The sequence below is a fragment of the Colletotrichum tamarilloi genome (genome assembly GCF_030869305.1).
Source record: "Colletotrichum tamarilloi strain Tom-12 chromosome Unknown Scaffold_35.1, whole genome shotgun sequence".
In the NCBI taxonomy this organism is placed as follows: Eukaryota; Fungi; Ascomycota; class Sordariomycetes; order Glomerellales; family Glomerellaceae; genus Colletotrichum; species Colletotrichum tamarilloi.
The window spans coordinates 115,696-140,066 of NW_026849418.1; the positions used below are offsets into that span (position 1 = coordinate 115,696).

The 24,371-nt window shown below is 55.6% G+C and overlaps 10 protein-coding genes across 10 annotated transcripts; 3 read left to right on the forward strand and 7 right to left on the reverse strand.

Annotated features, from left to right (window-relative positions):
• Positions 1–566: 566 nt before the first annotated feature.
• CTAM01_09179 (tRNA pseudouridine synthase D) lies at positions 567–3,000 on the reverse strand (the record flags this gene model as incomplete). Its single annotated transcript, XM_060525198.1, has 2 exons — positions 567–2,838; positions 2,891–3,000. The coding sequence occupies 2 exons, from the start codon at positions 2,998–3,000 to the stop codon at positions 567–569; spliced, it is 2,382 nt and encodes a 793-aa protein (XP_060380142.1).
• A 356-nt stretch (positions 3,001–3,356) lies between these two features.
• On the reverse strand, positions 3,357–4,493 carry CTAM01_09180 (amidohydrolase; the record flags this gene model as incomplete). The annotated part of the gene is made up of 1 exon (XM_060525199.1): positions 3,357–4,493. One exon carries the CDS (start codon positions 4,491–4,493, stop codon positions 3,357–3,359), a length of 1,137 nt encoding a protein of 378 aa, XP_060380143.1.
• A 1,160-nt stretch (positions 4,494–5,653) lies between these two features.
• Positions 5,654–6,803, forward strand: CTAM01_09181 (2OG-Fe(II)oxygenase; the record flags this gene model as incomplete). The annotated part of the gene is made up of 3 exons (XM_060525200.1): positions 5,654–5,695; positions 5,769–6,613; positions 6,671–6,803. The coding sequence occupies 3 exons, from the start codon at positions 5,654–5,656 to the stop codon at positions 6,801–6,803; spliced, it is 1,020 nt and encodes a 339-aa protein (XP_060380144.1).
• Positions 6,804–7,560: 757 nt separating this feature from the next.
• Positions 7,561–9,530, reverse strand: CTAM01_09182 (HET domain-containing protein; the record flags this gene model as incomplete). Its single annotated transcript, XM_060525201.1, has 4 exons — positions 7,561–8,022; positions 8,125–8,211; positions 8,341–9,019; positions 9,094–9,530. 4 exons carry the CDS (start codon positions 9,528–9,530, stop codon positions 7,561–7,563), a joined length of 1,665 nt encoding a protein of 554 aa, XP_060380145.1.
• Positions 9,531–10,266: 736 nt separating this feature from the next.
• Positions 10,267–11,658, forward strand: CTAM01_09183 (uncharacterized protein; the record flags this gene model as incomplete). The annotated part of the gene is made up of 4 exons (XM_060525202.1): positions 10,267–10,308; positions 10,363–10,520; positions 10,584–11,422; positions 11,507–11,658. 4 exons carry the CDS (start codon positions 10,267–10,269, stop codon positions 11,656–11,658), a joined length of 1,191 nt encoding a protein of 396 aa, XP_060380146.1.
• Positions 11,659–11,844: 186 nt separating this feature from the next.
• CTAM01_09184 (protein tyrosine phosphatase-like protein) lies at positions 11,845–12,705 on the reverse strand (the record flags this gene model as incomplete). Its single annotated transcript, XM_060525203.1, has 3 exons — positions 11,845–11,939; positions 12,000–12,350; positions 12,471–12,705. 3 exons carry the CDS (start codon positions 12,703–12,705, stop codon positions 11,845–11,847), a joined length of 681 nt encoding a protein of 226 aa, XP_060380147.1.
• Positions 12,706–13,269: 564 nt separating this feature from the next.
• CTAM01_09185 (uncharacterized protein) lies at positions 13,270–14,457 on the reverse strand (the record flags this gene model as incomplete). Its single annotated transcript, XM_060525204.1, has 1 exon — positions 13,270–14,457. One exon carries the CDS (start codon positions 14,455–14,457, stop codon positions 13,270–13,272), a length of 1,188 nt encoding a protein of 395 aa, XP_060380148.1.
• A 1,848-nt stretch (positions 14,458–16,305) lies between these two features.
• CTAM01_09186 (uncharacterized protein) lies at positions 16,306–18,814 on the reverse strand (the record flags this gene model as incomplete). Its single annotated transcript, XM_060525205.1, has 5 exons — positions 16,306–16,867; positions 16,930–17,331; positions 17,390–17,706; positions 17,773–18,558; positions 18,635–18,814. The coding sequence occupies 5 exons, from the start codon at positions 18,812–18,814 to the stop codon at positions 16,306–16,308; spliced, it is 2,247 nt and encodes a 748-aa protein (XP_060380149.1).
• A 1,597-nt stretch (positions 18,815–20,411) lies between these two features.
• On the forward strand, positions 20,412–21,323 carry CTAM01_09187 (WW domain-containing protein; the record flags this gene model as incomplete). The annotated part of the gene is made up of 1 exon (XM_060525206.1): positions 20,412–21,323. The coding sequence occupies one exon, from the start codon at positions 20,412–20,414 to the stop codon at positions 21,321–21,323; it is 912 nt and encodes a 303-aa protein (XP_060380150.1).
• Positions 21,324–21,846: 523 nt separating this feature from the next.
• CTAM01_09188 (uncharacterized protein) lies at positions 21,847–24,196 on the reverse strand (the record flags this gene model as incomplete). The annotated part of the gene is made up of 2 exons (XM_060525207.1): positions 21,847–23,808; positions 23,864–24,196. The coding sequence occupies 2 exons, from the start codon at positions 24,194–24,196 to the stop codon at positions 21,847–21,849; spliced, it is 2,295 nt and encodes a 764-aa protein (XP_060380151.1).
• Between the last annotated feature and the right edge of the window lie 175 nt (positions 24,197–24,371).

A 24,371-nucleotide genomic window follows, 5' to 3' on the forward strand; every position in this document is an offset into this window, starting at 1 on the left:
TACCGAGGAAAGCATCAAACACACCACAAGCGAAACATGAACAAAGAACCGAGTTCAAAGGGAGACAACTCTAGAGCGATGAAGCAAGCGGAAGAAGGAGGCCATTTTTCATGATTTAATAAGCGACGGGCATTACGGGCACAGGATTGCCAATGTTACGCCTTCAGGGGGTCAGATTTACTTTCTGGATATATGTAGCGGAGGCAGACGTGTACCTGGACAAGCGGCGGTGGCGGCGGATATTCAGCGAAGACTGTAGGCATTATTGTGTATCCAAGCGATTGTCTATTCGGTTTGGAACAATACAAACAAAAAAAATCTGCCAATGCTGATTGGGGTTTACCCTTTTTCTTTATGGCCGAGGGAACAAACTAAGTGGGTTGGTAAGAGTAGGATTGGCCTTGTAGGTGGCATTGTACATATATATGCTTGATTCAACGAATCTATCGAGGGGGTATCTAGTCTACAACCATTTACATGCCAAGTAGATCACCTTTTTGAGCCGTGAAGCGGTGATGCCTTTTGTTTTTTTGTGTCAATCTTTCCCTTCTGTGAAGTAAGGTATTTCATGATTCCGCAGTCGTAGTCTTGGAAGTCTCTGGTACCTCGGCAGCCTCGGGGGCAGCAGCGGTAGTATCAGTGATGACAGCAGCAGGGGCAGCGGGGGCAGCCGTAGGAGCCGCGGCGACTTCGGACTCGTCGACGCCCATCAGTTCCCGCAGCGCGACGGTGGCGTAGGCGCTCTTGGGGAGCTGGAAGGTGACCACGACGGCCGTCTTTGTCTTTTCGGGGGTCGACGGGGTACCGTTCGGATCGGCGGTGGTGGTCTCCGCTTGCTGCTCCGGCCCTTGCTCCTGCTTCGGTTCCGAGGTCTGTGCCGGCGCGTCTTGCATCGGCTCATCCGCCGTAGCTTCGCCATCCGCTCCTGCCGCACCCGTCTCGGTCTTGACCTTCTTCGCCGCATCTTGATCCTCGGCGTTCTCATCCTCCTGACGGCCCCGCTTCTTCCCATTCCCACCGCGCCCAGCTGCTGCGCGGATGCGGTCCATGTCGGTGGGATGCATCTGCTCCTCGCCGTCCTCGTACGCGCGGACCTCGAAGCTGGGTTCCGAGAGAAAGCGCACGACGACCTTGCGGTACGCTCCCGGCAGGCTGAATTCGCGGTGGCGGCGGAGCATGTCGTGCGGGTCGAGGCCGCCGTTGTCGCGCATGAAGGTTGTGTAGAATTCGCCGATGGCGTTGGTGGGGTAGGCCACGGCGTGGCCCGGGGAGGGGAGGACGATGTCGTGGATGGTGTAGGTTCCCGAGGCGGCTTCTTGGGCGGTGAGGGCGCGGGCTGGGGCGGAGGAGGAGTCTGCGTCGTCGTCTCCTCCTTCGTTGTCTGCGTCTGCGTCTGCATCGGCGGAGGAAGACTCGAGGACGAGGTCGCCTTCGACTACGTTCTTGCCATACAGACGCCAGCGGTGACTTGCTGCGTGGTTCCAGACGTAGGACTGGTAGGCGTGGAGGTACATGTTGCGCAGGCCGCGGGTGATGCTCGTGAGGGCGCCGGTGAAGTCTCTTCGGGACGGGGCGGTGGAGCGGCCGAGGTGGCGGATGAGGCTCGCCTCGGCGGAGAAGCGGCGGGGCAGGTGGGAGAGGGCTTCCTCTGCGGAGCCGCCGTCGCGGAAGACCTTGCAGGCGCGGTGGCGGTTCAGCTCGTCGCGGGCGTGGCCCTGGTCCGGGACTTCGCCCGCGAGGGCGCGTTGGGCAATGGCCTCGTCGTAGTAGAGAATCGCGTTGACGGCGGCTTCAAAGTCGCCTTGCAGGAGGAGCCGGCCTACCTCGTGGGTGCCGATGGCGTGGGTGCCGAAGCGTTGGTGGCCAAAGTAGTTTATCCAGCCCGGGTTGTGCATGCTCGCCATGGCGGCCTCGACGGAGGCGCGGATCTGGGAGGAGCGGTCGGCGGGGGGAAGGTTGGGGTTGCCGGCGACGAGGCAGTCTTTGAGGGCGATGACGAACTCGTTGCCCCTGTGGGCGCCGAGGTGGATGGGCGAGTGGGCGTAGCGGTAGTCGCCGACGGTGACGCCAAAGAGGCGGGCGCGAAGGAGGGCATCGGCGCGCTGGCCGCGGACGGAGCAGCGCTGCGTGGTGGCGGCGCGGCGGTCTTTTGTGCCTGCGGTGCCGATGGCCTGGGGTTTGATGCGGAGGGCCTTGGAGATTTGGTGCAGGGCGTCCATGGTGTCGCGGTTCTCCTTGTAGAGGGTGAAGTGGAGGTACTCGCCCTCGCCGGGGGCCACGGCCTTGGGCTGCTTCTTCTTCTGTTTGTTGTTCTCGCGGTTGTTGTTGTTGTCGCGGCCGCCACGCATGCCCTTGCCCTTGCCGCGAGGGGGCGGGACTCGGGCGACGATAGCGCCCGTGGGATCGGTGGTGGTGTCGATGGTGGAGTTGAAGATGCGGCGGACGTTTTGGTGGAGCTGGGAGCGCTTGTCCTTGTCGTCCATGATGGGGGATGTGACGGGCTCGGTTTTGGCCATCTTGTCAGCGGATATCGTCTTGTAGATGGTGACGAGCTGGTTGGCGAAGTCGTCGTTTGTGAGGGAGGCGAGGAGGGCAATGTCCTCAGCGGGGACTTCGGGGATGGCCGCGGCGGGCTTCTCGGCGGCTTCTCCATCTTTCGATGGCTCTTCTGGCTTCGGCTCTTCTTCTCCCTTCTTCTCTTCTACTACGGGAACAGCAGGTGCAGGAGGTGCTGGTGGAGGCGGCGTGGTCTCCTTTGGCGGCGGGGGAAGGCGAGTTTCTGTGAGGTGGAGGACGGAACCGTCTTTGTTAATTTCGTAGACTTGGAAGTCAGTGTATCTGAGGGGTTGTGTTAATGGAGAAGTTTTATGAGGCAGATAGAAGGACTTACCTTTTGCGCATGTCTCCAGTCCAAGCGACCATACTCGGCGCAATGCGCTCAGTGATGCCGAGGGACGCATCAAGGCGCGTGCCGTTAGAGCGGCGGACTTCAGCCGCCATTGTGATCTCAATTGACGTGTAATGAGAATTGGTCTGTTCTCTCGAGTAAAAGGAAGTAAAACTCGGATGAATTGATGAGCCTGAGTGTGTGAGGATGAGATGCAGGATGAAGCTACATCGCGGGGCCAATTGCCATATTTTCAGGAATTGCCAGCAGAAAGTGGTAAATGGGATGAAATTTGGCAGGCGGTGTAATTCGGTCCCGCCAAACCTGACCCATTTAGGAAAGCGGTCAGCCTCGCTCATGCACTCAAACCAATTCTCATGTGAGATTCACTCACTTTCATTTCACTTAAAGGTACGATTGACTTTCGTGAGTTTTTAATTTCTTCTCTTTGCATTACAAAGCTACTTTCTCAGTCCACCTTTAGTCTCAAAATCTCAATCGCATTGCCGCCCATGATGGCCTTGGCCTGCTCGCTTCCCTCGCCCACCGCCACAGCAACGGCATCAGCATTCATGCTCACACTCTCCCACTCGCCCTGCTCATCAGAGGTCAATGGCGGGAAGAAGGGATGATCAGTGCCAAACATGAGTCTATCCGCTCCACTGGCATCGATGGCCGCCTTCAGCCCAACCTCTGAGTAGATGACGGCGTCGAGGTAGATCTGCTCCTTGAGCACGCTCCAAATCGTCCGGCGGCCCTTGCCGACCTTGCCCTCGCGCACCAGCTGCCCGTCGTGCATGATGCAGCTCTCGATGCGTCCCGCCAGGAAAGGCAGCGTGCCTCCGCTGTGCGCCAGAAGCATGCGCAGCTCTGGGACGTCATCGAAGACGCCAGCCAGGTACATGCGTGCCACGGCGATGGTGGTCTCCATCGGGAAACCCAGGGCCAGGGGAAGAACGTGGCCGTACTCGTTGCTCGCCCTGGGACCCCAGACGTCGTTGGGCAGCCCGTAGTGCGGGTGCAGGAAGATGGTCAGGCGGGCGGCGGCGATGGCCTTGAAGATGGGCAGCAGGTCCGGGTCGTCGAGGCCCTTGCCGAGCCCCGAAGTGCCGAGGATGATGCCGCGGCAGTACTTGAGGGCTTTGACGTGGTTGATGGCCTCCAAGATGGTCTCGAGTGATGCCGTCAGAGGCAAAGCAGCAAAGAAGAAGAGGCGGCCCGGGTGTGCGGCGCACATGCCGTCGAACTCCTCGTTGACGCCCTTGGCCATGGCGCCAGACTCGGAGGCATCGATGAAGTCGAGCCACGGGTTCGCCAAGGAGATGACCGAGATGTTGATCTTGTGCGTGTCCATGAAGTGGACCTTTTGGTCGAGCGAGGCGTAGTGAGAGGTCAGCGGCCGGCCAGGAGGCTTCGCTGAAGGATCCTTGGTAGCCTCATCGAGGGCTTGTTCCTCCGAGGCCAGGAGGATGAGGCGCGGGTCTGGTGTTTGCGGGAAGCTGCGCACGACGGGAATGGTTGTTCTAGATTCGAGGATCTTGACGTAGGACGGGGGGTACATGTGGGTGTGGACGTCCACCACCGTCATGGATGTTGATGAGGCCATTGTGAAATTGGACGATCTGATGACGTCCCTTTGCTGCCTTTCGTCTTCACTTGGAGCTGGTATTGAGATGACTTGAAGTACAGTCAAGTCAGTCTCGGTGATTGGTCTACTTGTCGTTAGCCAGTGGTTCAGCTTTGAGCTTTTAAAGTCATGATGCTGGGTCAACTTACAAGATGAAGACGCTCACTTGTAGCTAAGACGGTAAGAGACCTCGGCTTATCTCTCCCGCAAGCCACGAACAGGAAAAGAACAGAATCTTGTTATTGTTGGTGTTGTGGTCTGTTTCCAAGTTGGAAGCTTTCCCAGGAGCACGCAAAGCTGTGTTGCCCCTCGTCTTCCTTTTTAAGAAGAAAAGTACCAGTTACCCGACAAACTACATCTTTCCAGGAAGGTGATGAGGTCGCCATGACCCGCAACGCCTGGTTCCCCCTCCAATCCATGTTCCCCTCATATGCAAGCGTCTCAATGCACCGCATACCTCACAAAACCCCACACGCGGGCGTCTCCAAAGGTAAGTAAGGTAAGGTAAGGTACCTAGGCAATCCTTCCCTTGTCGATTATCTTTCAACTTTACCCCGCCGTTATCTCCAATCGTCTTTCCGCGCGCCGGCCTTCAACGCACCACCGGCATCTTATCGTCAGACTTTCTTTCCCCCCCCCTCCTCTCCAGTGTGAGACACTGAGGTACTGCTTACACAAAAGTTTAACGTGTAGGAGCTCTCCGATGAACTTCCCACTCGTGCACCCGCGGACCCAGCCGGTCTTGTAAAAGGGTTCTCTCTTGAGTCTCTCCCCGTAATGCCCCGTTCTGGCCGGGGATCAACAAGGGGCAACGCCTGGCCCCGTCCGGAACTGATTAGACGGCGCCGGTGGTTGGCTGTTAACTTACGATGTTAATGCTCGGCCTCTGGTTGGCTGGGCCGCCGCCAGTTGCCCGCGACCAGGTACTTACACAACCTATCGTATCGACGGATAGATATAAGTCGCTCGGAACCTGTACCGCACGGATTTAGTAACGAACCTTATCGTGACTTCTTCCTCGAGATTACACCTCACCCTGATACATGTGATGCTCCCAAGTCTCAACTGACCACATTCATCTCTGAATCTCTCATCCATCCCCTCTCAACCCCAGTGAAGAAAGCAACAACTAGATCATCATGGCAGCTACAGCAGTAGACAAGGAGGGCCTCTTCATCCCCGTGAGTGACATCAGTGACGTACCTTCATCGTAATCGCATATACCTCGCATCGCAAACTGACATCAACGTCAAGCTCATTGACTTCTCAGCTTTCCTCAACGGCAACGCCGCCAAGCGCAAGGAAACAGCAAAGCAAGTCCTCGACGGCTTCCAAAACGCAGGTTTCATCTACCTCCAAAACGTTCCCATCAGCCAGGACCTCCGCGCCGCCACCTTCGCCAAATCAGCAGACTTCTTCTCCCAGTCCGACGCCGTCAAGCAAGGCCTCGGCTGGACCACCCCGCAGGCCAACCGCGGCTACTCCGCGCCCGGCCGCGAGAAAGTCAGCAACCTCACCACCAACGAGGAAATCGAAAAGGTGCGCGCGGGGAACCCGGACCTCAAGGAGTCGTTTGAGATTGGCCGCGACGGCGAGCCGGACCACCCGAACCAGTGGCCCGTCGAGCGGGACGGCGAGCGCGTGGCCGGGTTCAAGACGCAGATGCTCGAGTTCTTCGGGCAGTGCAAGGCGCTGCACGTCGAGGTGATGCGCGCCATTGCGGTGGGTATGGGGTTGGAGGACGAGCGGTTCTTTGACGGGTATACCGACGTCGGGGACAACACGCTGCGTCTGCTGCATTACCCTTCCGTCGATCCCAACGTCTTTAAAGTGAACCCGGGTCAGGTGCGCGCTGGAGAGCACAGTGATTACGGGTCGATCACGCTACTGTTCCAGGATGACCGCGGGGGTCTGCAGGTGCGAAGCCCGAATGGACGGTTCGTAGATGCTACGCCGATTCCCGGGACGGTTGTTGTCAATGCTGGAGATTTGCTTGCGCGGTGGAGCAATGATACCATCAAGAGCACGATTCACCGCGTCGTGGAGCCGCCGCGGAAGCCGGAGGACGGGGAGGAGTATCCTCCCCGTTACAGCATTGCGTAAGTGACTGCAGTGTATGTTCTTGAAGCTTCTGAAGTGCTGACGATGATGGACAGGTACTTTTGCAACCCCAACTTCAAGAGTCATATCGAGGCTATACCGGGGACGTACGCTACGGAGGAGGAGAAGAAATATGACGGTATCAACAGCGGGCAGTACCTCGTGCAGAGGCTTACGGCCACTTACTAGTGCGCATCAGTTGCAAACGGCCATGAAAAAAATTGTAGTGAATATTTAGAAGCGAATTGAACTTGATTACTTGGCTTTTAAAGCATCGCATCCCTCCCCTTCCTACGTTTTCAGTTCGGGAACCGGGGTCTTGGTCTCTTCGGACCGAAGTTCGGAGGCCTTGCTCTACACCTAACCTAGAACATACTCTTACTGTCTTCGATCGCTCCGGTCATTCAACGAGGTGATTTGTACGGGACTGGGCGCAAAGATGGTACGAGTCGGGCCAAATGGGAGCGAAAGGTTCTTGAAGAACAAGTACTGTTGAACTGCGCGGTATTGCAATGAGCCCATTTCACATAAGTTGAGGAATGAAATGGCGTAATAAGATATGTAGCCCGTATATGCGATATGATTGTCTCTCCATTATCAAAGTTCCCTTTTGCCTGGCGTATCGTCTGGCATATTCTCTGTCATATTGTCTTCTGTATAGTCTGTTCTAGTCCAAGTTTTCCAAGACCTTTTGTCCACGCCTTGTAAGTAGGATAGCCGCCATTGAGCACAACACCGAGACCAGCGGGTGGACTTTAGTTTCCTTACGGGAGCGAGGGAACAATGTGTACGGCCCCCTGATCCTCCACAAGGACTTCATTATGAGATGGGCTCTGCAGCTGAGGAGGGTGTAGAGGAGCACTAGGCTATCAGTCATGGCAGTTTCCTTCCAACCGGTGGCGATCGTGCGTCCTTTGCTATTCAGCCGCCAGGCGATAACAGGTATTCAAATGAGGAAAACATCGTTCGTGATATAGAAGCGCAACGCGTGAACCACTGGTGACGCAATTCCTAGGTACAGATGCGTGATAGACACGGCAACAGATCTAGCATGTTGGGCCAGCGACTGGGTGTAAGAAATCTTGACAAGGAATCGCTCACGGTCGAGGAACTTTTCTCGTTCAATCTTAGCCTGAGGGGCGCCAGCTTTCAGTGAGAAACCGTTCCTGAGTTCTGACAAGTTGCGACTTTCATTGTGTAGCAGGTTCCAGACAGTTCGTTCATCCAGGTTGTCTGGTACAAGGTGCTCCAGTTCCTCTTTCTTCCGCATGGGTATGGTATAGCAGACAAACGGTGGAGGTTCTAGCTCGAGAGAGAAGATGGCTCTGAGCGGAGTCCTCTTTTCCAAGACAAGGACGAATCCATCCCCATTACTGCTGTCGTCTTGTTCGTCATCCATCGGGATTTTCTTGTAGTGAAGGAGAATTTGTGGCCAGTGCTCTTTGTGAATGCCTTTCACAACTACCAAACTCCTTTCCCTCTGGTAAGAATTCTTTGGCCTCACTCTTACTAGGCGTGTGGCCCAATCGTCTGGGCCTTGGATTCGGATGACTGTCGACCTCCAGTCGTTCCAAAGAGATGGTACATCAGGCAGACGCTGCTGATCAGAGTTCAGAAGGTAAAAAGTCATTTGTTGACATTTCTTCGCAACTTGCCAGGATAAAGTGACGAGACCATCCGCCTCCCGCTCATATTCGTCGGCGACATCGGTATGATATAGTCTTACCGCAAGAATCTGGTCGAGGCTGTTGTCCAACATGCAGTTGAGCACAACGTAGGAGCATTCACCCCGGCCTTTGAGGACAGGAAGAGTGACATGCAGACCGCGGGTTGTCATATCAGTGCCAAAGTTGCTTTTTTCATAGAAATCCATAGGCTGGGTTGAGGTCCACCAGGCAAAGTCATCGGGGCACTGGGCCAACAACCCTTTGTCCCAAAGGATGCCAAATATACTGTCAAGGTTTTTGACCGACTCTGGCTTGCCCTCGTACTTCCATGTCCATGATGGTATCGAATCGTCTGAAGGCTGCCCCATTATCTCGGTCTGCGGACTCTCCAAAGCCCCTTTCCCCTCGCCCTCGCTTGTTAATACGAGTGTCGAATTGTCGGTAGACTGCTTCATATCATTTCTTTCCATGCGCTCGATACGTTCCCTTTCGAGAATTATTCCCGTCTCGCCCTTCCTTGCCCATGCGAGTATTGAATCGTCGGAAGACTGCTTCATAATCTCGATCTGTAGCCTCTCGAAAGCCTTTTCCCCCTCGCCATAGAGCAGTGGCATGTTAACATCAAATATTCCAAGAAGAGAGTATGCTATATCCTCTACTCTCGTTGTCTGCCGCCGAGCAGCCCACGACATCCGCATGGCGATCTTTGCGGAGCGGATAGCGGGGGATTCTTCATTTCTTTCGAGGTCGGTATTTTGGTGATGGACTCGATCTTGGGCGCTAGTGAAGAGCGAGTGCCAAGACTCTCCCACGCAGCATCAAAGAACTCGACTGTTTCGGGGGCGAGAAGCTCCTGCAACGTCCAGCCTCTAGTGAACCACCGACTGTTGCACAATTGCCTGTCGAAGCTGCTCGGATCATCGCCTTGCTGAACGTCTTCGAGATAGGCACAGCAGGTAGATGAATCTTTGTACCACTTGTACATGGAGTTGATAGCCTCGGAGAGTTCTGCACTGCTCGTCTTGTCGATGCAGCAAGTATCAACCCACACCCATTTAAAGCCATTTCGGGCCGCTAGGCAGCAGATACCGTCGATTTTGGTGTAGCCTCGTTTCTTGGTGTGGTCAGGACGGTCAAGGTCTTGGAAGGTGACCTCGTCGTTACCCCAGGTGTGTGATAGGATTACATATCTTGGCACCTCGCCGAAGAACTCTTGTAGCCTTCTCGTTTCGACGTTCAGAAGTCGCATGTCGTCAAAAATGTGCGTGTTGATAGTGATGTAAAAGTTGGTAGATGTTTTTGTTTCGACAGAGAGTGGCTACGGCGTAAGTACGACTGCTGGTGACCCAAAGTCACACAAACCCCGCGTGTGGTCATGCACCTCGCTCAGCCCCAGCAACTGCGGCGGACACGCCTAGTTGCCTGCATTTTGATAGACCAATGAGTAGGCCCGGCGTGACAGGCTTTGGGTTCAAATCGGAATATCCAACGAAAGTGCTGGTCATGTTTGCTTCCTGGCTTATGACCTTGCCACCTTGATGTTAACTTCAAGATATGGACCACAACTAGCAGACGAGATGAGTGTGTTAGGTAGGGGCATCTTATATGGAAATACGTATTATCATATTACAGGGGACACTGACTTTGATTTCTGGTTCAAATTGGTTGCTTGAGATGTTTGTCCAAATCCCCATCGCCATGGCACTATGGTGGTTTTGTGGATAGCTCAGTGCAAGCCAGTCGACGTTGCTTTTCCCCCAAGGGAGGCACGAGGTATCTTGAGGGAAGGATACCTATGCCTAGGGAGGGATGTTGTCACATGGTGGGGTGGCAAGGCGGGGCATCCTCCAGGTACCGTGTACTTGCGCACTGTCCTAACACTGTACACAGACGTCAAGCCCCAAGCTCCAAGCTTCATCAACGACATCGCATAGCTGTTCACAACGCCTCATTCTCACTCATGTAACTTACAACGGAAAGACAAGATGAAGAAGACGTTACTCATAGTTTTCATCCACGGGTTCAAGGTACGTCGGATCATGCTCATTCTAAGGACTTCCGATCCCTAACGTTCCGTACAGGGAGGTGACGACACCTTTGGCGACAAGGAAGGCTTCACAGCACAGCTCCGCGCAGACCTCGCCGCCCTCCTCCCAAAGATCAACGTCAACGTCCTCGTCTATCCCAAATACGAGACGCGCGGCGACCTAGGAGACTGCGTTAGCCGTTTCCGCGACTGGTGATCCCCCCTTCTCATCACAGCCGACCATCAACGAGGTCATCGTTGACACACTCCCACCAGGCTCCTCGAAAAAGTAATCGACCTGGAAGTCGCAAACAACACCCCCTCGCCAACAGTAGACCCCTCCGTCCGCGTCGTTCTAGCAGGCCACTCCATGGGCGGCATTGTCGCCGCCGAGACCGTCATAGGCCTCACCTCGGAAAAGCCAATCTACTCTGAAGACGGCGTCGAAAAGGCGGCGGACTCGTCCACCGCAACCTTCAACAGCCTCATGTTCCCCTACATCCAGGGCGTCATCGCCTTCGACACGCCGTACCTGGGCATCTCCCCCGGCGTCGTCGCCCACGGCGCAGAGGGCCACTACAACACCGCCAACGCCGCCATGACGCAGCTCAGCGGCCTCGGCACCGCTCTCTGGGGCGCGAAGCAAGCTACTTCTTCACCTTCACGAAACAAAGCACCCGTCGCTGCGCTACCTGCTCCTCCGGCAAACTCCTCACAGCAAGGCGGTGGATGGGGCTGGGGCAAGATCGCAATGGTGGCAGGCTCCGCCGCCGCCGTGGCAGCGAGCGCGGGAGCGGCGTATTACAACCGCGAACACATCACCCAGGGCCTGACGTGGGCGACGTCGCACCTCGAGTTCGTCGGGTGTCTCGCAAAGGGCGCGGAGCTGCAGAAGAGGGTGCAGTACATGGTCAAGCTCAACCGCGAGCTCGACGTCGGCTTCGCGAATCTGTACACCCGCCTCGGTAAAGCCGCCGGCTCCAAGGAGGTCAGCGTTGTCGGCACGGTGCTGGGTCGGGACCGCACGTTTTGTAACCTGCCGAAGCGGGATAATGGTGGGACATGGAAGCAGGCTGTGAATGATGTCGCTACGGAGGAGACGCAGGCGCATATGAGTGAGTCTACCCCCCTTTTTGCAGTTACCCAAATTGCTCAACGTTATGGACGTAAGTTTTGGTTTTTGCTGACTGGAAGGCTAGACATGTTTGAACCAAAGATGAACCCGGGGTACGACAGACTCAAGGAAGACGCAGCAACTCTCATCGCCCAGTGGACGCGAAACGAATGGTACGAGTCCAGCGAGGAAGACAAGCTCGCCATCAAGGAGGCGGGCGAGAGCGCTACCGCTTGAGACTGTAGACTGTGATGTTTGCTTTTGTTTCTTATTAGTACGGCTCCTGGAGCAAGGCCGCATTCTTGTAGACGCCCATCTTCTTTTTCTCATTTTTGTCTATAACCATACCCCCGACCATGATATAGTCCTTATACCCCACCTAAATTTTGGATTCTCATCTTCCCCCTTCTTTCAGTTGAAGAATTACTGCGTCTTGGAGCGGCCCGCCTCCTCGGCCTTCAAGTTGCGCATAACTTTGCTTCTCTGCTTCATCATATACGTGTACAGAATATACGATCCTATTTTCCCATCAGCACTCCCTCCTCGTAATCACAGATATAAAATGGGGGTAAACATACCAGGAACATAAACAGCAAGAATAGCATACGAAACCCACGGCACCATCTCCCCAAACTGCCTAGCCGGCTTCGCAGCGTAGTAAATCAGCACGCACTCGCTCGTGATCCCAATAGGGTACAGCACGAAGAAGGTATTGTACCGCAGCCACGTCAAGAACTTGGGCTGGAACCCGCTGAGGGTGAGCGCGAAATACGAGTAGCGGATCACCTCGGTGACGCTCCAGGCGAGCAGCATGGACGAGTACCAGGGGCTGCGGGCGAGGTAGGGGAAGGGGTAGACGACGCCCCAGACGAGGACGAAGCGGGAAAGGACTTGCATCACGGTCGTGAAGACGGGGGCGCGGACGACGCCTGTGTGGAACTTGTGATTAGCTTTCATTCCCTTGGGTTCATTACTTCTTCGACTCTGCCGCCTCGGGGTTGAGGGGAGGAGAACGGATAAAAGGGAGTGTAAGGGGGATCCAAACGAACCGAGCAATGCGTGCAAAACCTCCATGGCAGCCATAGTCTGCGTCCACCGCGTCCAGTCGCCGACGCCGAGATGAACGAAATGCGGCCCGCGGAGCGCAAAGAGCGCGACGGTGCGGCCGAGGACGGTGGCCCAGGCGACGGCGGAGACGAAGTTGTAGGCGATGAGGTAGCCGTTCTTGAGGGGGGAGGATTGCCGCCTCTGCGGCTTGGCAGCTGCTGTTGCTGTGTCTGCCATTGTTCTTTGCGATTGGGGTGGTGATTCGAGCTTCGTTTGGAGATTTCGGGGAGTGCGATGCGCGGAGAGCTTCGATCGTTGTGTCAGGTACCCGGTGGTGGTGATGATGACAAGATGGGTGTTTTTGCAGATGCAAAGCTTCTGGGAAAGATTGTTGAGGGAGGTTGAGCTGCAAGCCAAGGGTCCATCCCAATTGTCCCACATCCAATTGGGACCGAGGCATGTGGCATCCTCTGGCTGCCCATGGGTGGCATGGCATGGCGCATGGGTGCTGGGGGTGTCCCACTGTACAAGGCACGTCGCGGCGCGCGTTGGTGCTCGTTTACAGGGGTCGAGCTCTGAATGCTTGATCCGACCACTCGAACCTAAAGCTCGTAGCTGACTTTGGTACCCAAATACAACTTCATGTGGCACAGATATTGCAGTGATCATAAACCGAGTAAGCTTGAAAATGTATATCATTGTACGATACTGAATAGACAAATCCCATATTTGAACCCCGTTGCTATGCTGGCATAAATCAGATGCAAACGCCACCCGTCTCGTCTCGACGGCGAATCCCAATCACGCCCACAGCTGGTAAAACATGGCCGACATCAAGGCCACGGGCACCCAGAAAGCCATGGCACTCGACTGTCCCAGAAGCTGCCCGGGCGCCGTACCGTTGTGTAGCATCACCGCTGCGCCAATCGTGTTGGACGAATCGATGCTGCACACGATCTGGCACTTGCCCTCGCCGCGGCGGCGGTCCAGCTGACCTCTGGGACCGAGACCGGCTTGGTGGAAGCTGTTATCGAGGACGTCACGCTTCGAGGACGATTCCGTGGAGTTGAAAACCATCTCGATCCACTGGATCTGCATGACGGCCGAGTGCCCGACCTCCATTACGCCAGACCACGACCCGCCATCGCTCCACGAGTTGAGCATGACGCGGCTGGGGTCGCGGGGCACCTGAAAGGAGATGCTCGACACCTCGGACCCGTCGACGAGCCAGGTGCTGTCCTTTGCGTCCCAGTCCAGGCGGTGGACGGCCCAGTCGCGCCACGAAGTGCCCTTGGGCATGGTGCCGTTCTGCGTTGACTTGTCGATGGTGTTGCCGCTCGAGTCGAACGACGGCTGGTTGGTGTACTGGATGCGGTCGTCCGGGTCCTTGGTGAGCACCTCAATGTCGGCCTCCTGCACGTTGGCGTACTTGTCGGCCTCGCGGTAGGTGAAGAGTGCGGTGCAGGCGCCCGGGTCGCCGAGGGTGCGGGCGAGCATGCGGACCGAGACGAAGTGGTAGCCCATGGAGACGGACTCCATCTCGGCCGAGGACTGGAAGTCTTCGAAGCGGACGGTGCGCATGCTCATAAAGGTGTCCGAGGTGGCGTCCTTGTCGTTGTTCTTCTCAATGTAAATGTTGTTGGGCGAGTTGACCATGTTCACCGTGGCGTCGTTGCCGTCTTTCCCCTTACGATCTGTGTTGTTCCAGTTCTGGATACCCCATATCGCGTTCCATGCGTCCGTATTGAAGTAGTCGGATGTTGTGTTTGCGTTGGCGCTCGTATCCCAGTCCGTGAGGGCATCTGGGACCCCGGCGTATTGGCCGAGGTTGCGGAAGTCGAAGAACAAGTGGTTGCTGAAGTAGCTCTCTGATGTGTTGGTCAAATAGCAGTCGCATACTGAATCGGCGACGTAGGGGTGGTCATCAGCCACAACCAACGGCAACAGCGTGAGAGCAAGGCTCACGAGAGGTGCCCGTCTGAAAGACATGATTCCGCTGCTGCTGCTTGTTGCTTGTCCGTGTGTGGCTTGGCGGTTGGGCTTGCGGCTCTGTCAGGAGTGCTGCAATCGAGAGTCTGGGGAAGCAGATGCAGAAGCAGGCGGGATATGGGATGAGTTTATTAAAGAGTGACCGACAAGGTCGTCCGAGTGGTTGTCTTGACCCCGTGGGCCGTAGTCAAAGGCGACGTCGCTTTGGAGGTTGTCCCCTGCCACGGTGCACCGGAATGTGAGACGGGATCGTGCGTGCGCAAGTGCTTCTTTTTCCCTTCCGGATGCCCATCCAGCCACTAGATGGCCAGGCCCTCGCCTCACCCGAGAGATGGCAGCCCCCGGATCGAGGATCCTAAAAGGTGGAGTGAGAGATAGGTAGTTAGGTAACGTGGATCAGAACCTAATTCAAATTGTCAAAGGTAAAGAGCAAAGCGACCGATCATTCACGGAAACGGCGACGGGTTCTCCTGACGATGCTAGCGGCGCCACTGCGCACCATCAGCCAAGACCGCCAAAGATTTGGGAAAAAACGTCCTGGGAAAGTTCGAGTCCATCATCTGCAGGGATTGCGACGGCGGCGCAGGTTTGAGGTAGCACAGAGACTCCGTACTTAGTCTGTAGGCACCTAGGTATCATCGGGGGCGGCCTCCCCCCATGGACAGGACAATAAAGCTGGAGAGACGATCCCTTCGTCAGGGACTGCGCGGGAAGGCTAGGTGACGGTGATGATCTGAGAAGCAACTTGTCCCAAAACGGGTGATTTTGGGTTGGGTAATGACACCCCAACCTGTCCGGATGCGGCGGCCATCCATTCGCTCTTGGTTTCTGTTGTCGTTAGCGTCGTTGGTTAAGGCGATGGCTGTGACCGCTCTACCTAGACTTCTAGGCAAGCGGGTAGACGGCGATGGCACCGCGACGGCGGCGGCCTATCATGGTCATGCCTCGAGCTTGTGTGTGTGCTATTTGTGGCCATAAAGAAAACCCCAAACCAAACCAAAGGAGGCCTGCTGTGGACCGTGGTTAGGCGGGTTGCCCGCTCATTGCCCTGGGATGTTGCGTTGGCGCGCCGAGTGGTGGTTGGATGGTTTCGTGGGATACGATGTTTCTTCGTAGCTAACATAGGGCCGATATTGTATCGGGAGGGAGGATGGAAACATGAAATGAAAGGAACTAGCGCTCTGCTTTTTACCCCGTGAGGTCAGTGCGAATACAACCTCGAGGATCTTGCTTCCCTGTAAGGCAGACTACTGTGGTAGGTACCTACCTTGGACGTGCATTACATAACCGGGAACATGTGAAGACGTCCCACACACTACCTACCTTATACTTGTAGCCCTATCAAATGTTGTTCCTCGTTACCCTGGTCACATCAACCCGCGGGCTGCGAGGTACAGGGCTGAACTGAACCCTCAAGCTCATTCTGGATTGTCATCGCGGTAGATGCCGTGCCTAGAACTGAGGCATGTGGCCGCTAAACACTAGACTCGGTGACTCTAAATCCTCTCAGATCTCAAATCCTCATCACAAGACACGGTTAGTCTACTCAAGTTCCCTAGGCTAACATGTTCAAAATGAGCCAGTGTATTCATAGCAAGTGACAATGTCGAGCAAAAGTGACACTGAAACATGATCTGCCCTTTGCCAGTTGTGGCCGCCTGTGTATTGCATACTAATTACACCCACATCGTGGGGAAGATATAGAGTCTCGATGGCTCGTCATTACAGCATGTGCGTCATGAAAATTCAAATCATCAAACAGAACCGGTCCTTCCCCAAGAGACCTCCCGTAGCATGCACATCAACAGGCAAGGGAAATGGTAGTCAGGAAAGCCCTCATCCCACACCTCAGATGACACCTTGAGTAAACTCATCCAAGATGGTCATCTCTTCAAAGTTCTCAATCAAGCGATCAACCCTCGCCGCCTCGCGGTCCGTCACGGCAAGATCGAGATCAGTCACAAACATGCCAGTCGCCCGGCCGCCCGCCCTGGGTCCCTTGCGAGCTCTGAGGTCTTCCAGCAGCCCTAGAGCTTCCGTCATGTCCATGCCCCCTTTCCTGACGACCATGGAAAGGAGACCCCCGGCAATCACTTCGGCAACGGTAAAGGAGCTGTATAGGGCCTGATAGGCGCGGATGCAGCTGAGAAAGTAGGGTCGCCACTCTGGATTCGTTATGTCGCTAGCTACGGCGTTGGCTACATGGATGAGAGCAGTGTGCCCGAAGATGCTGTACGTCGATTCCGGGTACAACGCGTATACTTCGACGAGGTCTTTGAGCTGCTCGACGGAGGCCGCAAAAAAGGCAGGTATCTGGTCGGCTGACGGTGACCAGAATTTGAAGCCATGCTGTTTGTCGCTTGGGATGAACGGCCTGAAGAGGTAGAGCACAGTCCCGTGGAACCACATGCTGTGAAGGTTGTTAATTCGCACGCCGTGCACTGACGGGACAAAAAGAAAAGGTTAACTTACTGGCAGGTAAGCACATGAGATGGGCTGTGCTCGTCACGTTCCATACTTTCAGACAAATTATCTGCCCAAGACAGTAGTTTGCTGTACTTCTCCAGTGCAAAAGCCTGGGATGAATGGCCTGGACTAGTATCGTGCTGATAAACCCAAGTGATTTGAGAGGAAATGACCCATAATTCGCAAAAGGCGGCGAAAGTGTCTGATATGGCAGGAGATCGCCGTCTCTTGGTGCGATTTCGAGTCTGGGAGCGAGCATCCGAGTCTGACGAAGGCGCTGTACTATTCGCGCTGCTGTTACGCTCGTGCTCAGATCCGGGTGTTGAGTTCCCTAGCCTAGCTTTGCCTGGAATGGGAAGAGTCGGGGGGTACTCAGTAGTCGCTGGTAAACAGAACTGAGCTATCATACTGCGCTTTTCGTCAGCTATGCTCACTTGGACTTGGGGACTCTTTGAAATGGCCTTACCTCAGAGTGTTGAAAACTCCCCAGGCAACTTGAGCTGTTGCCCTCGCCTGTGGTTCCGAGAGACGATTTAGGTCTACAAAGGTATATGCATCGGGACACCCAAAGAGTCTCAGACGTTTCGCCATAGCTACTGTATCTTTGACGAACTTGACATTGAGTTCACCATTGCCATTGCAGCCGCTGGACTGAATCAAGAAGGTCAAAGCTGTAATGGTAGGCAGGGTATCATCGTTTTGCGCATGCCAGAGCTTATTTGACTCGTCTTCCAGCTCTTGACTCCATCGAGACGCTTCAGGTTGCTTTGCCGCATACGCTTGCTGGTAAAGACAATCAATGACATTAATCAAGAGAAGGGGGTAAGGGGGGGGGGGGGGATAACTGACACAAGCGAAAGCAAGCAGAGCATTGACGAGCAGTGAAGAGCAGTACCGAACTTCACCGGAGACCAAGTCATCCAGGAACAGATCAGCATCGAACAAGCCCAATATCGGATGATCTGTTTCAAGATATAGGGAGATGACTTCTGCTGCGTCCTGATTACTGATGGGTACTACGGTCCAGAAGGCGATGTTCAAATCTTTCAGGCGAGGCTCGTTGCGAATGCGCGGTGTCGGCGGAGGAATAGGGCCCATTAGTGGAACAAAGAAGGCCGAGTTGAATGCTCGAGAAGGCCTAGGAGAGGCTGTAGAGGGATCATCTTCCAGGACTTCAGCCACAGTAGGGTATTCTGGTGCTCGACGGTCCTCGAGAATTGAACCCTCTTCGGATGCGTCCTCAACCCGAGCGAGTTTGGAAGGCCTAGAGTCGACATCCTCGGGCATCTCGAGACGACCTAATCTCCGAGTCTGGGGATACAAGATGGGATGGCGTCGCGTGAGTTCAAACTCGACATTGGACGAGATATGAGGTAGGATCTCCCGGGCATCTCTTGGCCCCGACGGTCTTATGGCGCGAAGAGCAGCGTAAGGGTCGACGGCGAACTTGAGCTTCTTCAATGTCTGGTGGGCAACATCATCCGGCATTGCCGTGAGCTGGCTCAACATTTCTCGAAGCATTTGATTTTCCCTCTTCAAAGCCATAGCGGCTGTCTCCGTCTCATTAGCACTGATATAGACACATTGTGTCTTCAGCTCTGTACACGCCTTGCACGAAGGGCGTTTACCGTCACACTTGAGTGAGGATGTCAGCGCTTGAAACGAGTCAAGAGGACCTGCCATAGTACCAAGATAAGAGATTTGTGCTTACTGCTTTTTTCTTGGACCGACAAGCGTTACAAGCAACCTTGGTACTCGGTAGACGCTTCTTGACTGATGATTGAGCTGGAAGGAAGCGTGCTGGAGGAAGAGGAGGAGGAGGAGCAGGCTGCGAGGCTTTTGGTGCCGGGAGTAGAGGCCGCAACGGCTGGGGCTTGACCTGGTCAGACATGACAGCCAACGGCCTCGCAGCTAGTGCGGCCGGACTGGTGCCACGAGGAGCTACCTAGGTAGACTTGGGGCCGTGACTTTGCGAGGAGATGTCGTCGTAGATGTTGTATATGGGCTGTAGGTAGAGAGAGGTCATGGGAAGGCTGTTTCGTCCAGGGTCGTATAACGAGACTGACCGCTCGCGACGAAAGAAAAGTGAGGGGTATTGGGCATACAGACGAGAGGCAAAGACAGCATAATAACCGATCGAGAAGCTGGTGAGCGGCAGGCAGAGGAGAACAAACAATCGTCCCAATGGGGAGAGCAAGGCAGCACGTGAATACGATGGCTTGCAGAAGACGTCGACATTGGCTCTCGGTTCCAACAAGACTTCGATGCGGCGCCCAGTGAGGATTGTGGATGTCGTCTGGAATAGTGCGATGAGGGTGTGGAAGGCTGGCTGGCAACCAATGCGGTGAGATGGATGGTATGCAGGTATTCGAAAGGAGCCGAGACAGAGGTTGGCCAAGCTGCAGAGACCTTTCTCTCGCTCTTTCTTCTCTTTTTTTTGGAAGAAGAGAAGAGGAAACAACCTAACGGGTGAGGTGGGATAGATAGATGGGGAGAGATGATGGGGGGGGGGGGGGGACGCCAGAGAGGGAAGAGAAAAGGCGACGGCAAGAAAGAGAGAATAGAGTAAACAAGAGCCTACGAGAATGCAGAGTCATGTACCTATTTCGCAAACTGCCTCCTCCTATGTCTTCTTCCTCCTCCTCCGGCAAGCTACCTTAGGGTAAGGTAATCAAACCGAATCGTGGTCCGGATCTGCCTCCGTTGTTCAATCTGCCGTCCAGTCAGATGGTCTGGAAGGGCCTATTTAACTGGGGATATCTCAACGTGCTGCTGGCCCTGCCGCCCTGCCGCCCTGCTGCACTGCTGTGGCGGCCACTTCCCGTCCAGTCTCTTCTCGATCCAATTGCGCCAGAACTTGCAGCACTTGCAGTCCCCAATCTTTGGACAGACTCCTCCTCAGTGCAGTGTCACGCAGTGCTTTGCAGTGTCCCGCAGTGCTACGCCGTGAGGGAATGGAAGGTGGTGGTCAATCCGGTACGTACCTTTCAGTTCTTTCCATGGCAGGAACTGAACGCTTCCATTCTGGGCCAGGCTTCCGCTTGAAGAAGCAAACAAAACCCCCACTCCACACAGTAATCCAACTTAGTCAGCATGCCTTGACCAGCGACACACACAGTGTGACCACGGATACCCCGGCGCAGGTCACCCGCCTGCCTGTCACTCGCCGTGCCGTCATTTTGCATCTTCCTTGTCTCTACCAAATTTCAGGTGGGACAACTGCACTGCACTGTTCTCTTCTGAGCACAGTCAAACTTGCGACTCTAACCGTACCTTTTCCAGCTTTCTCTTTCTTTGCTACTTCAACTCCACCCAAAGCGTGGTTCAACATCACCATTCTTCCCATTCAAGAAATGAAGCTCCTGCTGCGTCGATATTCTATTATTACCCGGTGACAAGCAGTCTCTAATCGCCCGCGAGTACACGCGACAAGACAACCTATCCGACTCACACCACTTCATTAAACCCTGCATTCCGACTTTGAAACCATGGCGTCAGACTCTCCCCAAGCCGACTCCCCGCGCAAGGCTGAGCCGGGACAAAGCACACCGGCCGATGATGCCTCCGACCTCAAGCAAGAGCCCACCGAGAACGAGAACGACTCGAAATCGACTTCACCCAAGGGCGATAACGACGACAACTCAAAACGAGACTCGAGCTCCCCAGAGTCCGGCGAGGCCAGCTCAATTGGCTCTCCCGCTCCTGCCGATGCTCGCGACGACAATCCTACCTCTTCCACCGATGCGCCACCCCTCCCCAACGAGGCACCACCCCTACCCGCCGGAGTTCCTCCAGCGACACAAGACGACGGCTGGGACTTCCAGTGGGATCCGACAGCCCAGGCGTACTACTTCTACAACCGCATCACGGGCGCGTCGCAATGGGACAACCCTCGCATACCTACAGCCGGCGGCGCAACACCAGCAGCAGCACCAGGAGCACCAGGCACAACCGCCTCCGCAACCGCGACTCTCTCAGGCCCGCCTCCCCTCCCAAAGAACGACGCTCCCCCGGCCGGCGGCTACAACCCAGCCATCCACGGCGACTACGACCCGAACGCGTGGTACGCAAAGGGTAGCGCAGCCGACGAGGACGAAACAGCCCAGACGTCCGCCTCTGCGATCAACGGCGGCGAGTACGGCGCGATGGCGCAATTCAACCGCTTCACCGGCCAGTTCCAGACGCTGGACGACGGCCCCGACCGCCACACGGACGAGGCCAAGAGCCGGCGACAGATGAATGCCTTTTTTGACGTCGATGCCGCGGCCAACTCGCACAACGGAAGGAGTCTCAAGGCGGAGCGGAGCGGCAAGAAGCCCAGCAAGTCTGAGCTCAAGCAGTTCAAGGAGAAGCGAAGGGCCAAGAAGGAGGAGAAGCGGAGGGCTTGGCTGCGGGATTGAGGTATGAGGCGTGGGGCATTCTTTTCTTTTTCTCTGGACTCTTTGGTCCTGATTTTCGCTGTTTTCAAAATGGGTTGCCGTCGCGATCGCGACGTCTGGGGGAGGGGGCAAATATTCTTCATTCCGCGGCGTTCTGAAAGAAGGGGCCATCATCGGCGGGAAACGGGCAGAGAGGGAGACTTGGACTTCTCCTGATTGCCAACACGTCCCTCCGGCCTGTCATGGGATGGGGCTGGGCCAAACATACAACTTTATACAAAAAGACTTGACAGAATAAGTCGGGCTTCAATGGCCTTGGATACTGGACCTTTTCACACACAGTATCATGTACAAAATACCGGGCCTCGACCTGCGAAAACGTCGATAGGCCTTTACTACAGCAAATCAAAACAAAAAAACAAATACCCAGATTACTCGAATTTTTTGTTCCATTCACCCAGAGAATTGTTCGTCTCCAGTAGGGGTATTATGTCCATCTAAGTTGACAACAATATGAATCCTTTTTCTTGTCTTGTCCCCTGTCTCATTCATCCTCCTCCTCCTCTTCCTCTTCATCATCGTCCAGGTCCATGTTGAGGTGCACGCTTTCATCGTCGCTGTCGTCATCCGCTTCCTCGGCCGGCTTGACGGCCACTGGTTCCGGCGCCGCAGCAGCCACAATCGTCTTTTCGACCTCCTTTCTCTCCACGCTCTGTCTCTTGGGCGGGTCCGGGGCGCCCGCGCCCTCGTCTTGGAGCTTGCGCTTCTGCGCCGAGGTGACGGCGAAAGGATTGACGACCTCGGTCTTGGTGGACGTGACGATGTCGCTGTCCTCGTCACCCGCAACGACAATGGTGCTGGCGGTAACGATGGCATCCTTCATCTCTGCATCCTGCGCGTCGCCCGCGACCTGGATCTCGGCGAGAATCTCCTCGTCCTCGGCGTCCTTGGCTTCCTCCTCGGCTTCAAGCTCCTCGAGCGTGGCGGTGATGCCCTCGAGCGCGTCTGCGGGTGGTTGCGCGGGGGAGGTGCGGATGTTGGAGCGGAGGATCTCGACGCCTTGGTCGCGGGGGTACTGCTGCGCGAGGTAGGGCAGGATGCTGGGGAACATGGCGCCGCCCTGATTGGTGTAGGGGTTCAGGACGCTGGCGAGCATGGCGGCCTTGTTGCGCGACAGGATGGCCGTCTGGTCCAGGAGGCCGCGGAGGCCTGGCTTGAGGTGTTGCTGGGGTAGGTGGGACAAGAGGCTGGCGAGGAGGGCGTCGGCGGCGGCGATGTGGTCCTTTGCGATGAGGGTTTGTTTTGAGGACGAGGTGGTCGCGTCTGCGGCGTTGGCTTGCGTGGGGAGGAAGAGATCTGCGTTGGCGGCGATGGTGTTCTTCTTGGTGTCTGCTGCGGTCTTGTTGTTGGTTGCCGGCTTGACTTTTTGGATGTGGCCTGATTCTTGCTGGATATCTCTGCAGCAGGCGAGGGAGACGATGCCGAGGGTCTCGACGGTGAGCTTTTGCAGGCCCGGGCCGGCAATGGGGAGAGTCTCGTTGAGGAGCTTGTATGTCGCAGCGCGAACGGCGGGGATGTCGATGCCGGAGCGGAAGACGAGGATCATGTTGTCGTGTATCTCTGGGATGGTCGAAAGCGCGTTGTGTTCTAGCCTTTGCACCAGGACCAAGAGTAGTTCCAGAGCGGCGACGTGTATGTCGGGCATCGCGGCCCACAGCTCCTCCTTTTCTTCCCTTCCGACGGCAGCCTGTGTCTCGAGCGCCTGGTCCCAAGCTTGAGACTTGGAGTTACGGCTAATCAATGATACACGCGAGACCATATCCATGAGAGCTGCAATCGGAATCGTGACGGGAGTCTTGGTCGAGTAGCGGAGGGCGTCTGCCATGTATTGGAGCAAGCCAACGAGTCTGTCACGGCCAGCAGAAATTCCGGTCCAGTTGGGGAGCTGATCCCCCGTCTCCAAACCCTGCGGCGGAATATCAAAGTCCACCTTGGAGCGGGTGTACGCCGCCGAGGCTTCCCATGATTCCTGCACGGCGCGGAAGACCTGATCAGCGGTAAAGTGGAAGTCCTTGCGCAGCTCGTCTACCAGCTTGGCCCAATCGTCGCTGGGTCCCGTCTTGCCTGCCGTGGTGAGTGGTAGAGAGATGGCCAGATGTCTGCTTGCCCGGCGGAGAGACTGGGGGATCGTGGCTCCATCGGAAGAGGTGGGCGCCAAGTAGGGCTTGATGGCCGTTCTGATCTGGCCGTTGAAGGGGCGGCAGGTCGTCGGATACAGGGGAATCATGGCGGAGAAGGCGTCCAGAACAGTCTCAACGACAGCGAGCGGCGTCTTGAGGCGCTGGCCTGGGCCTGGGAGCTTGATCATCTGAAGACATGCGTTGAAGAAGGTCGGAATCGTAGGCGTGGCGATTTCTCTGGTGAGAGTTTGGTAGCTGTTGATGAGACTGTAAATGCGCACGAGGGTGACAATGGCAATCTCCTTGACCGGGAATGGGTCGCTCTTCTACAATGCAGTGTTAGTATTCATATCGGGAGAGAGATATCGGGACCTTGCTTACCTGAAGCATTCCCAAAAGCCCTCGAACCCAATTGCCAGACTCCTTAAGACATTCCCAGCCACCAACATCAACAACAGCCTTGACGAGAGTTGCGCCGGTGAAGCGGCCCATGGCACTCTTGCCATTGAGCAAAGTCGTGATGATGGTCCTCAGCTTATGAACCAAACTTGAGACCTCGGACGAGGCTTTAGGGTCATGGGGCGCAGACAAGACATCTTTGCAACGAAGGACGTGATTGATGAAGGCCGGGATTGAGTGAGGAAGTTGAGCGGGTGGTGTGGTTGTCAACTTGCGGCATAGGACCTTGAGGTCTGGGGGAAGAGAAAGAGACATTTTTTCGCGCGGTTCTGGTTGGATGATATAAGATAACAACCCAATTGGAAGCCCGCCTTTGTGATTGAGGTGCCGTAGTGAGAGGGAACTGGCAATATCTCGGATCACAGCCCAAGAATTCACCTGCCGTTGATGCTGAATGAAACTTTTTTTTTCTGTAAGTGAAGGTACGTAT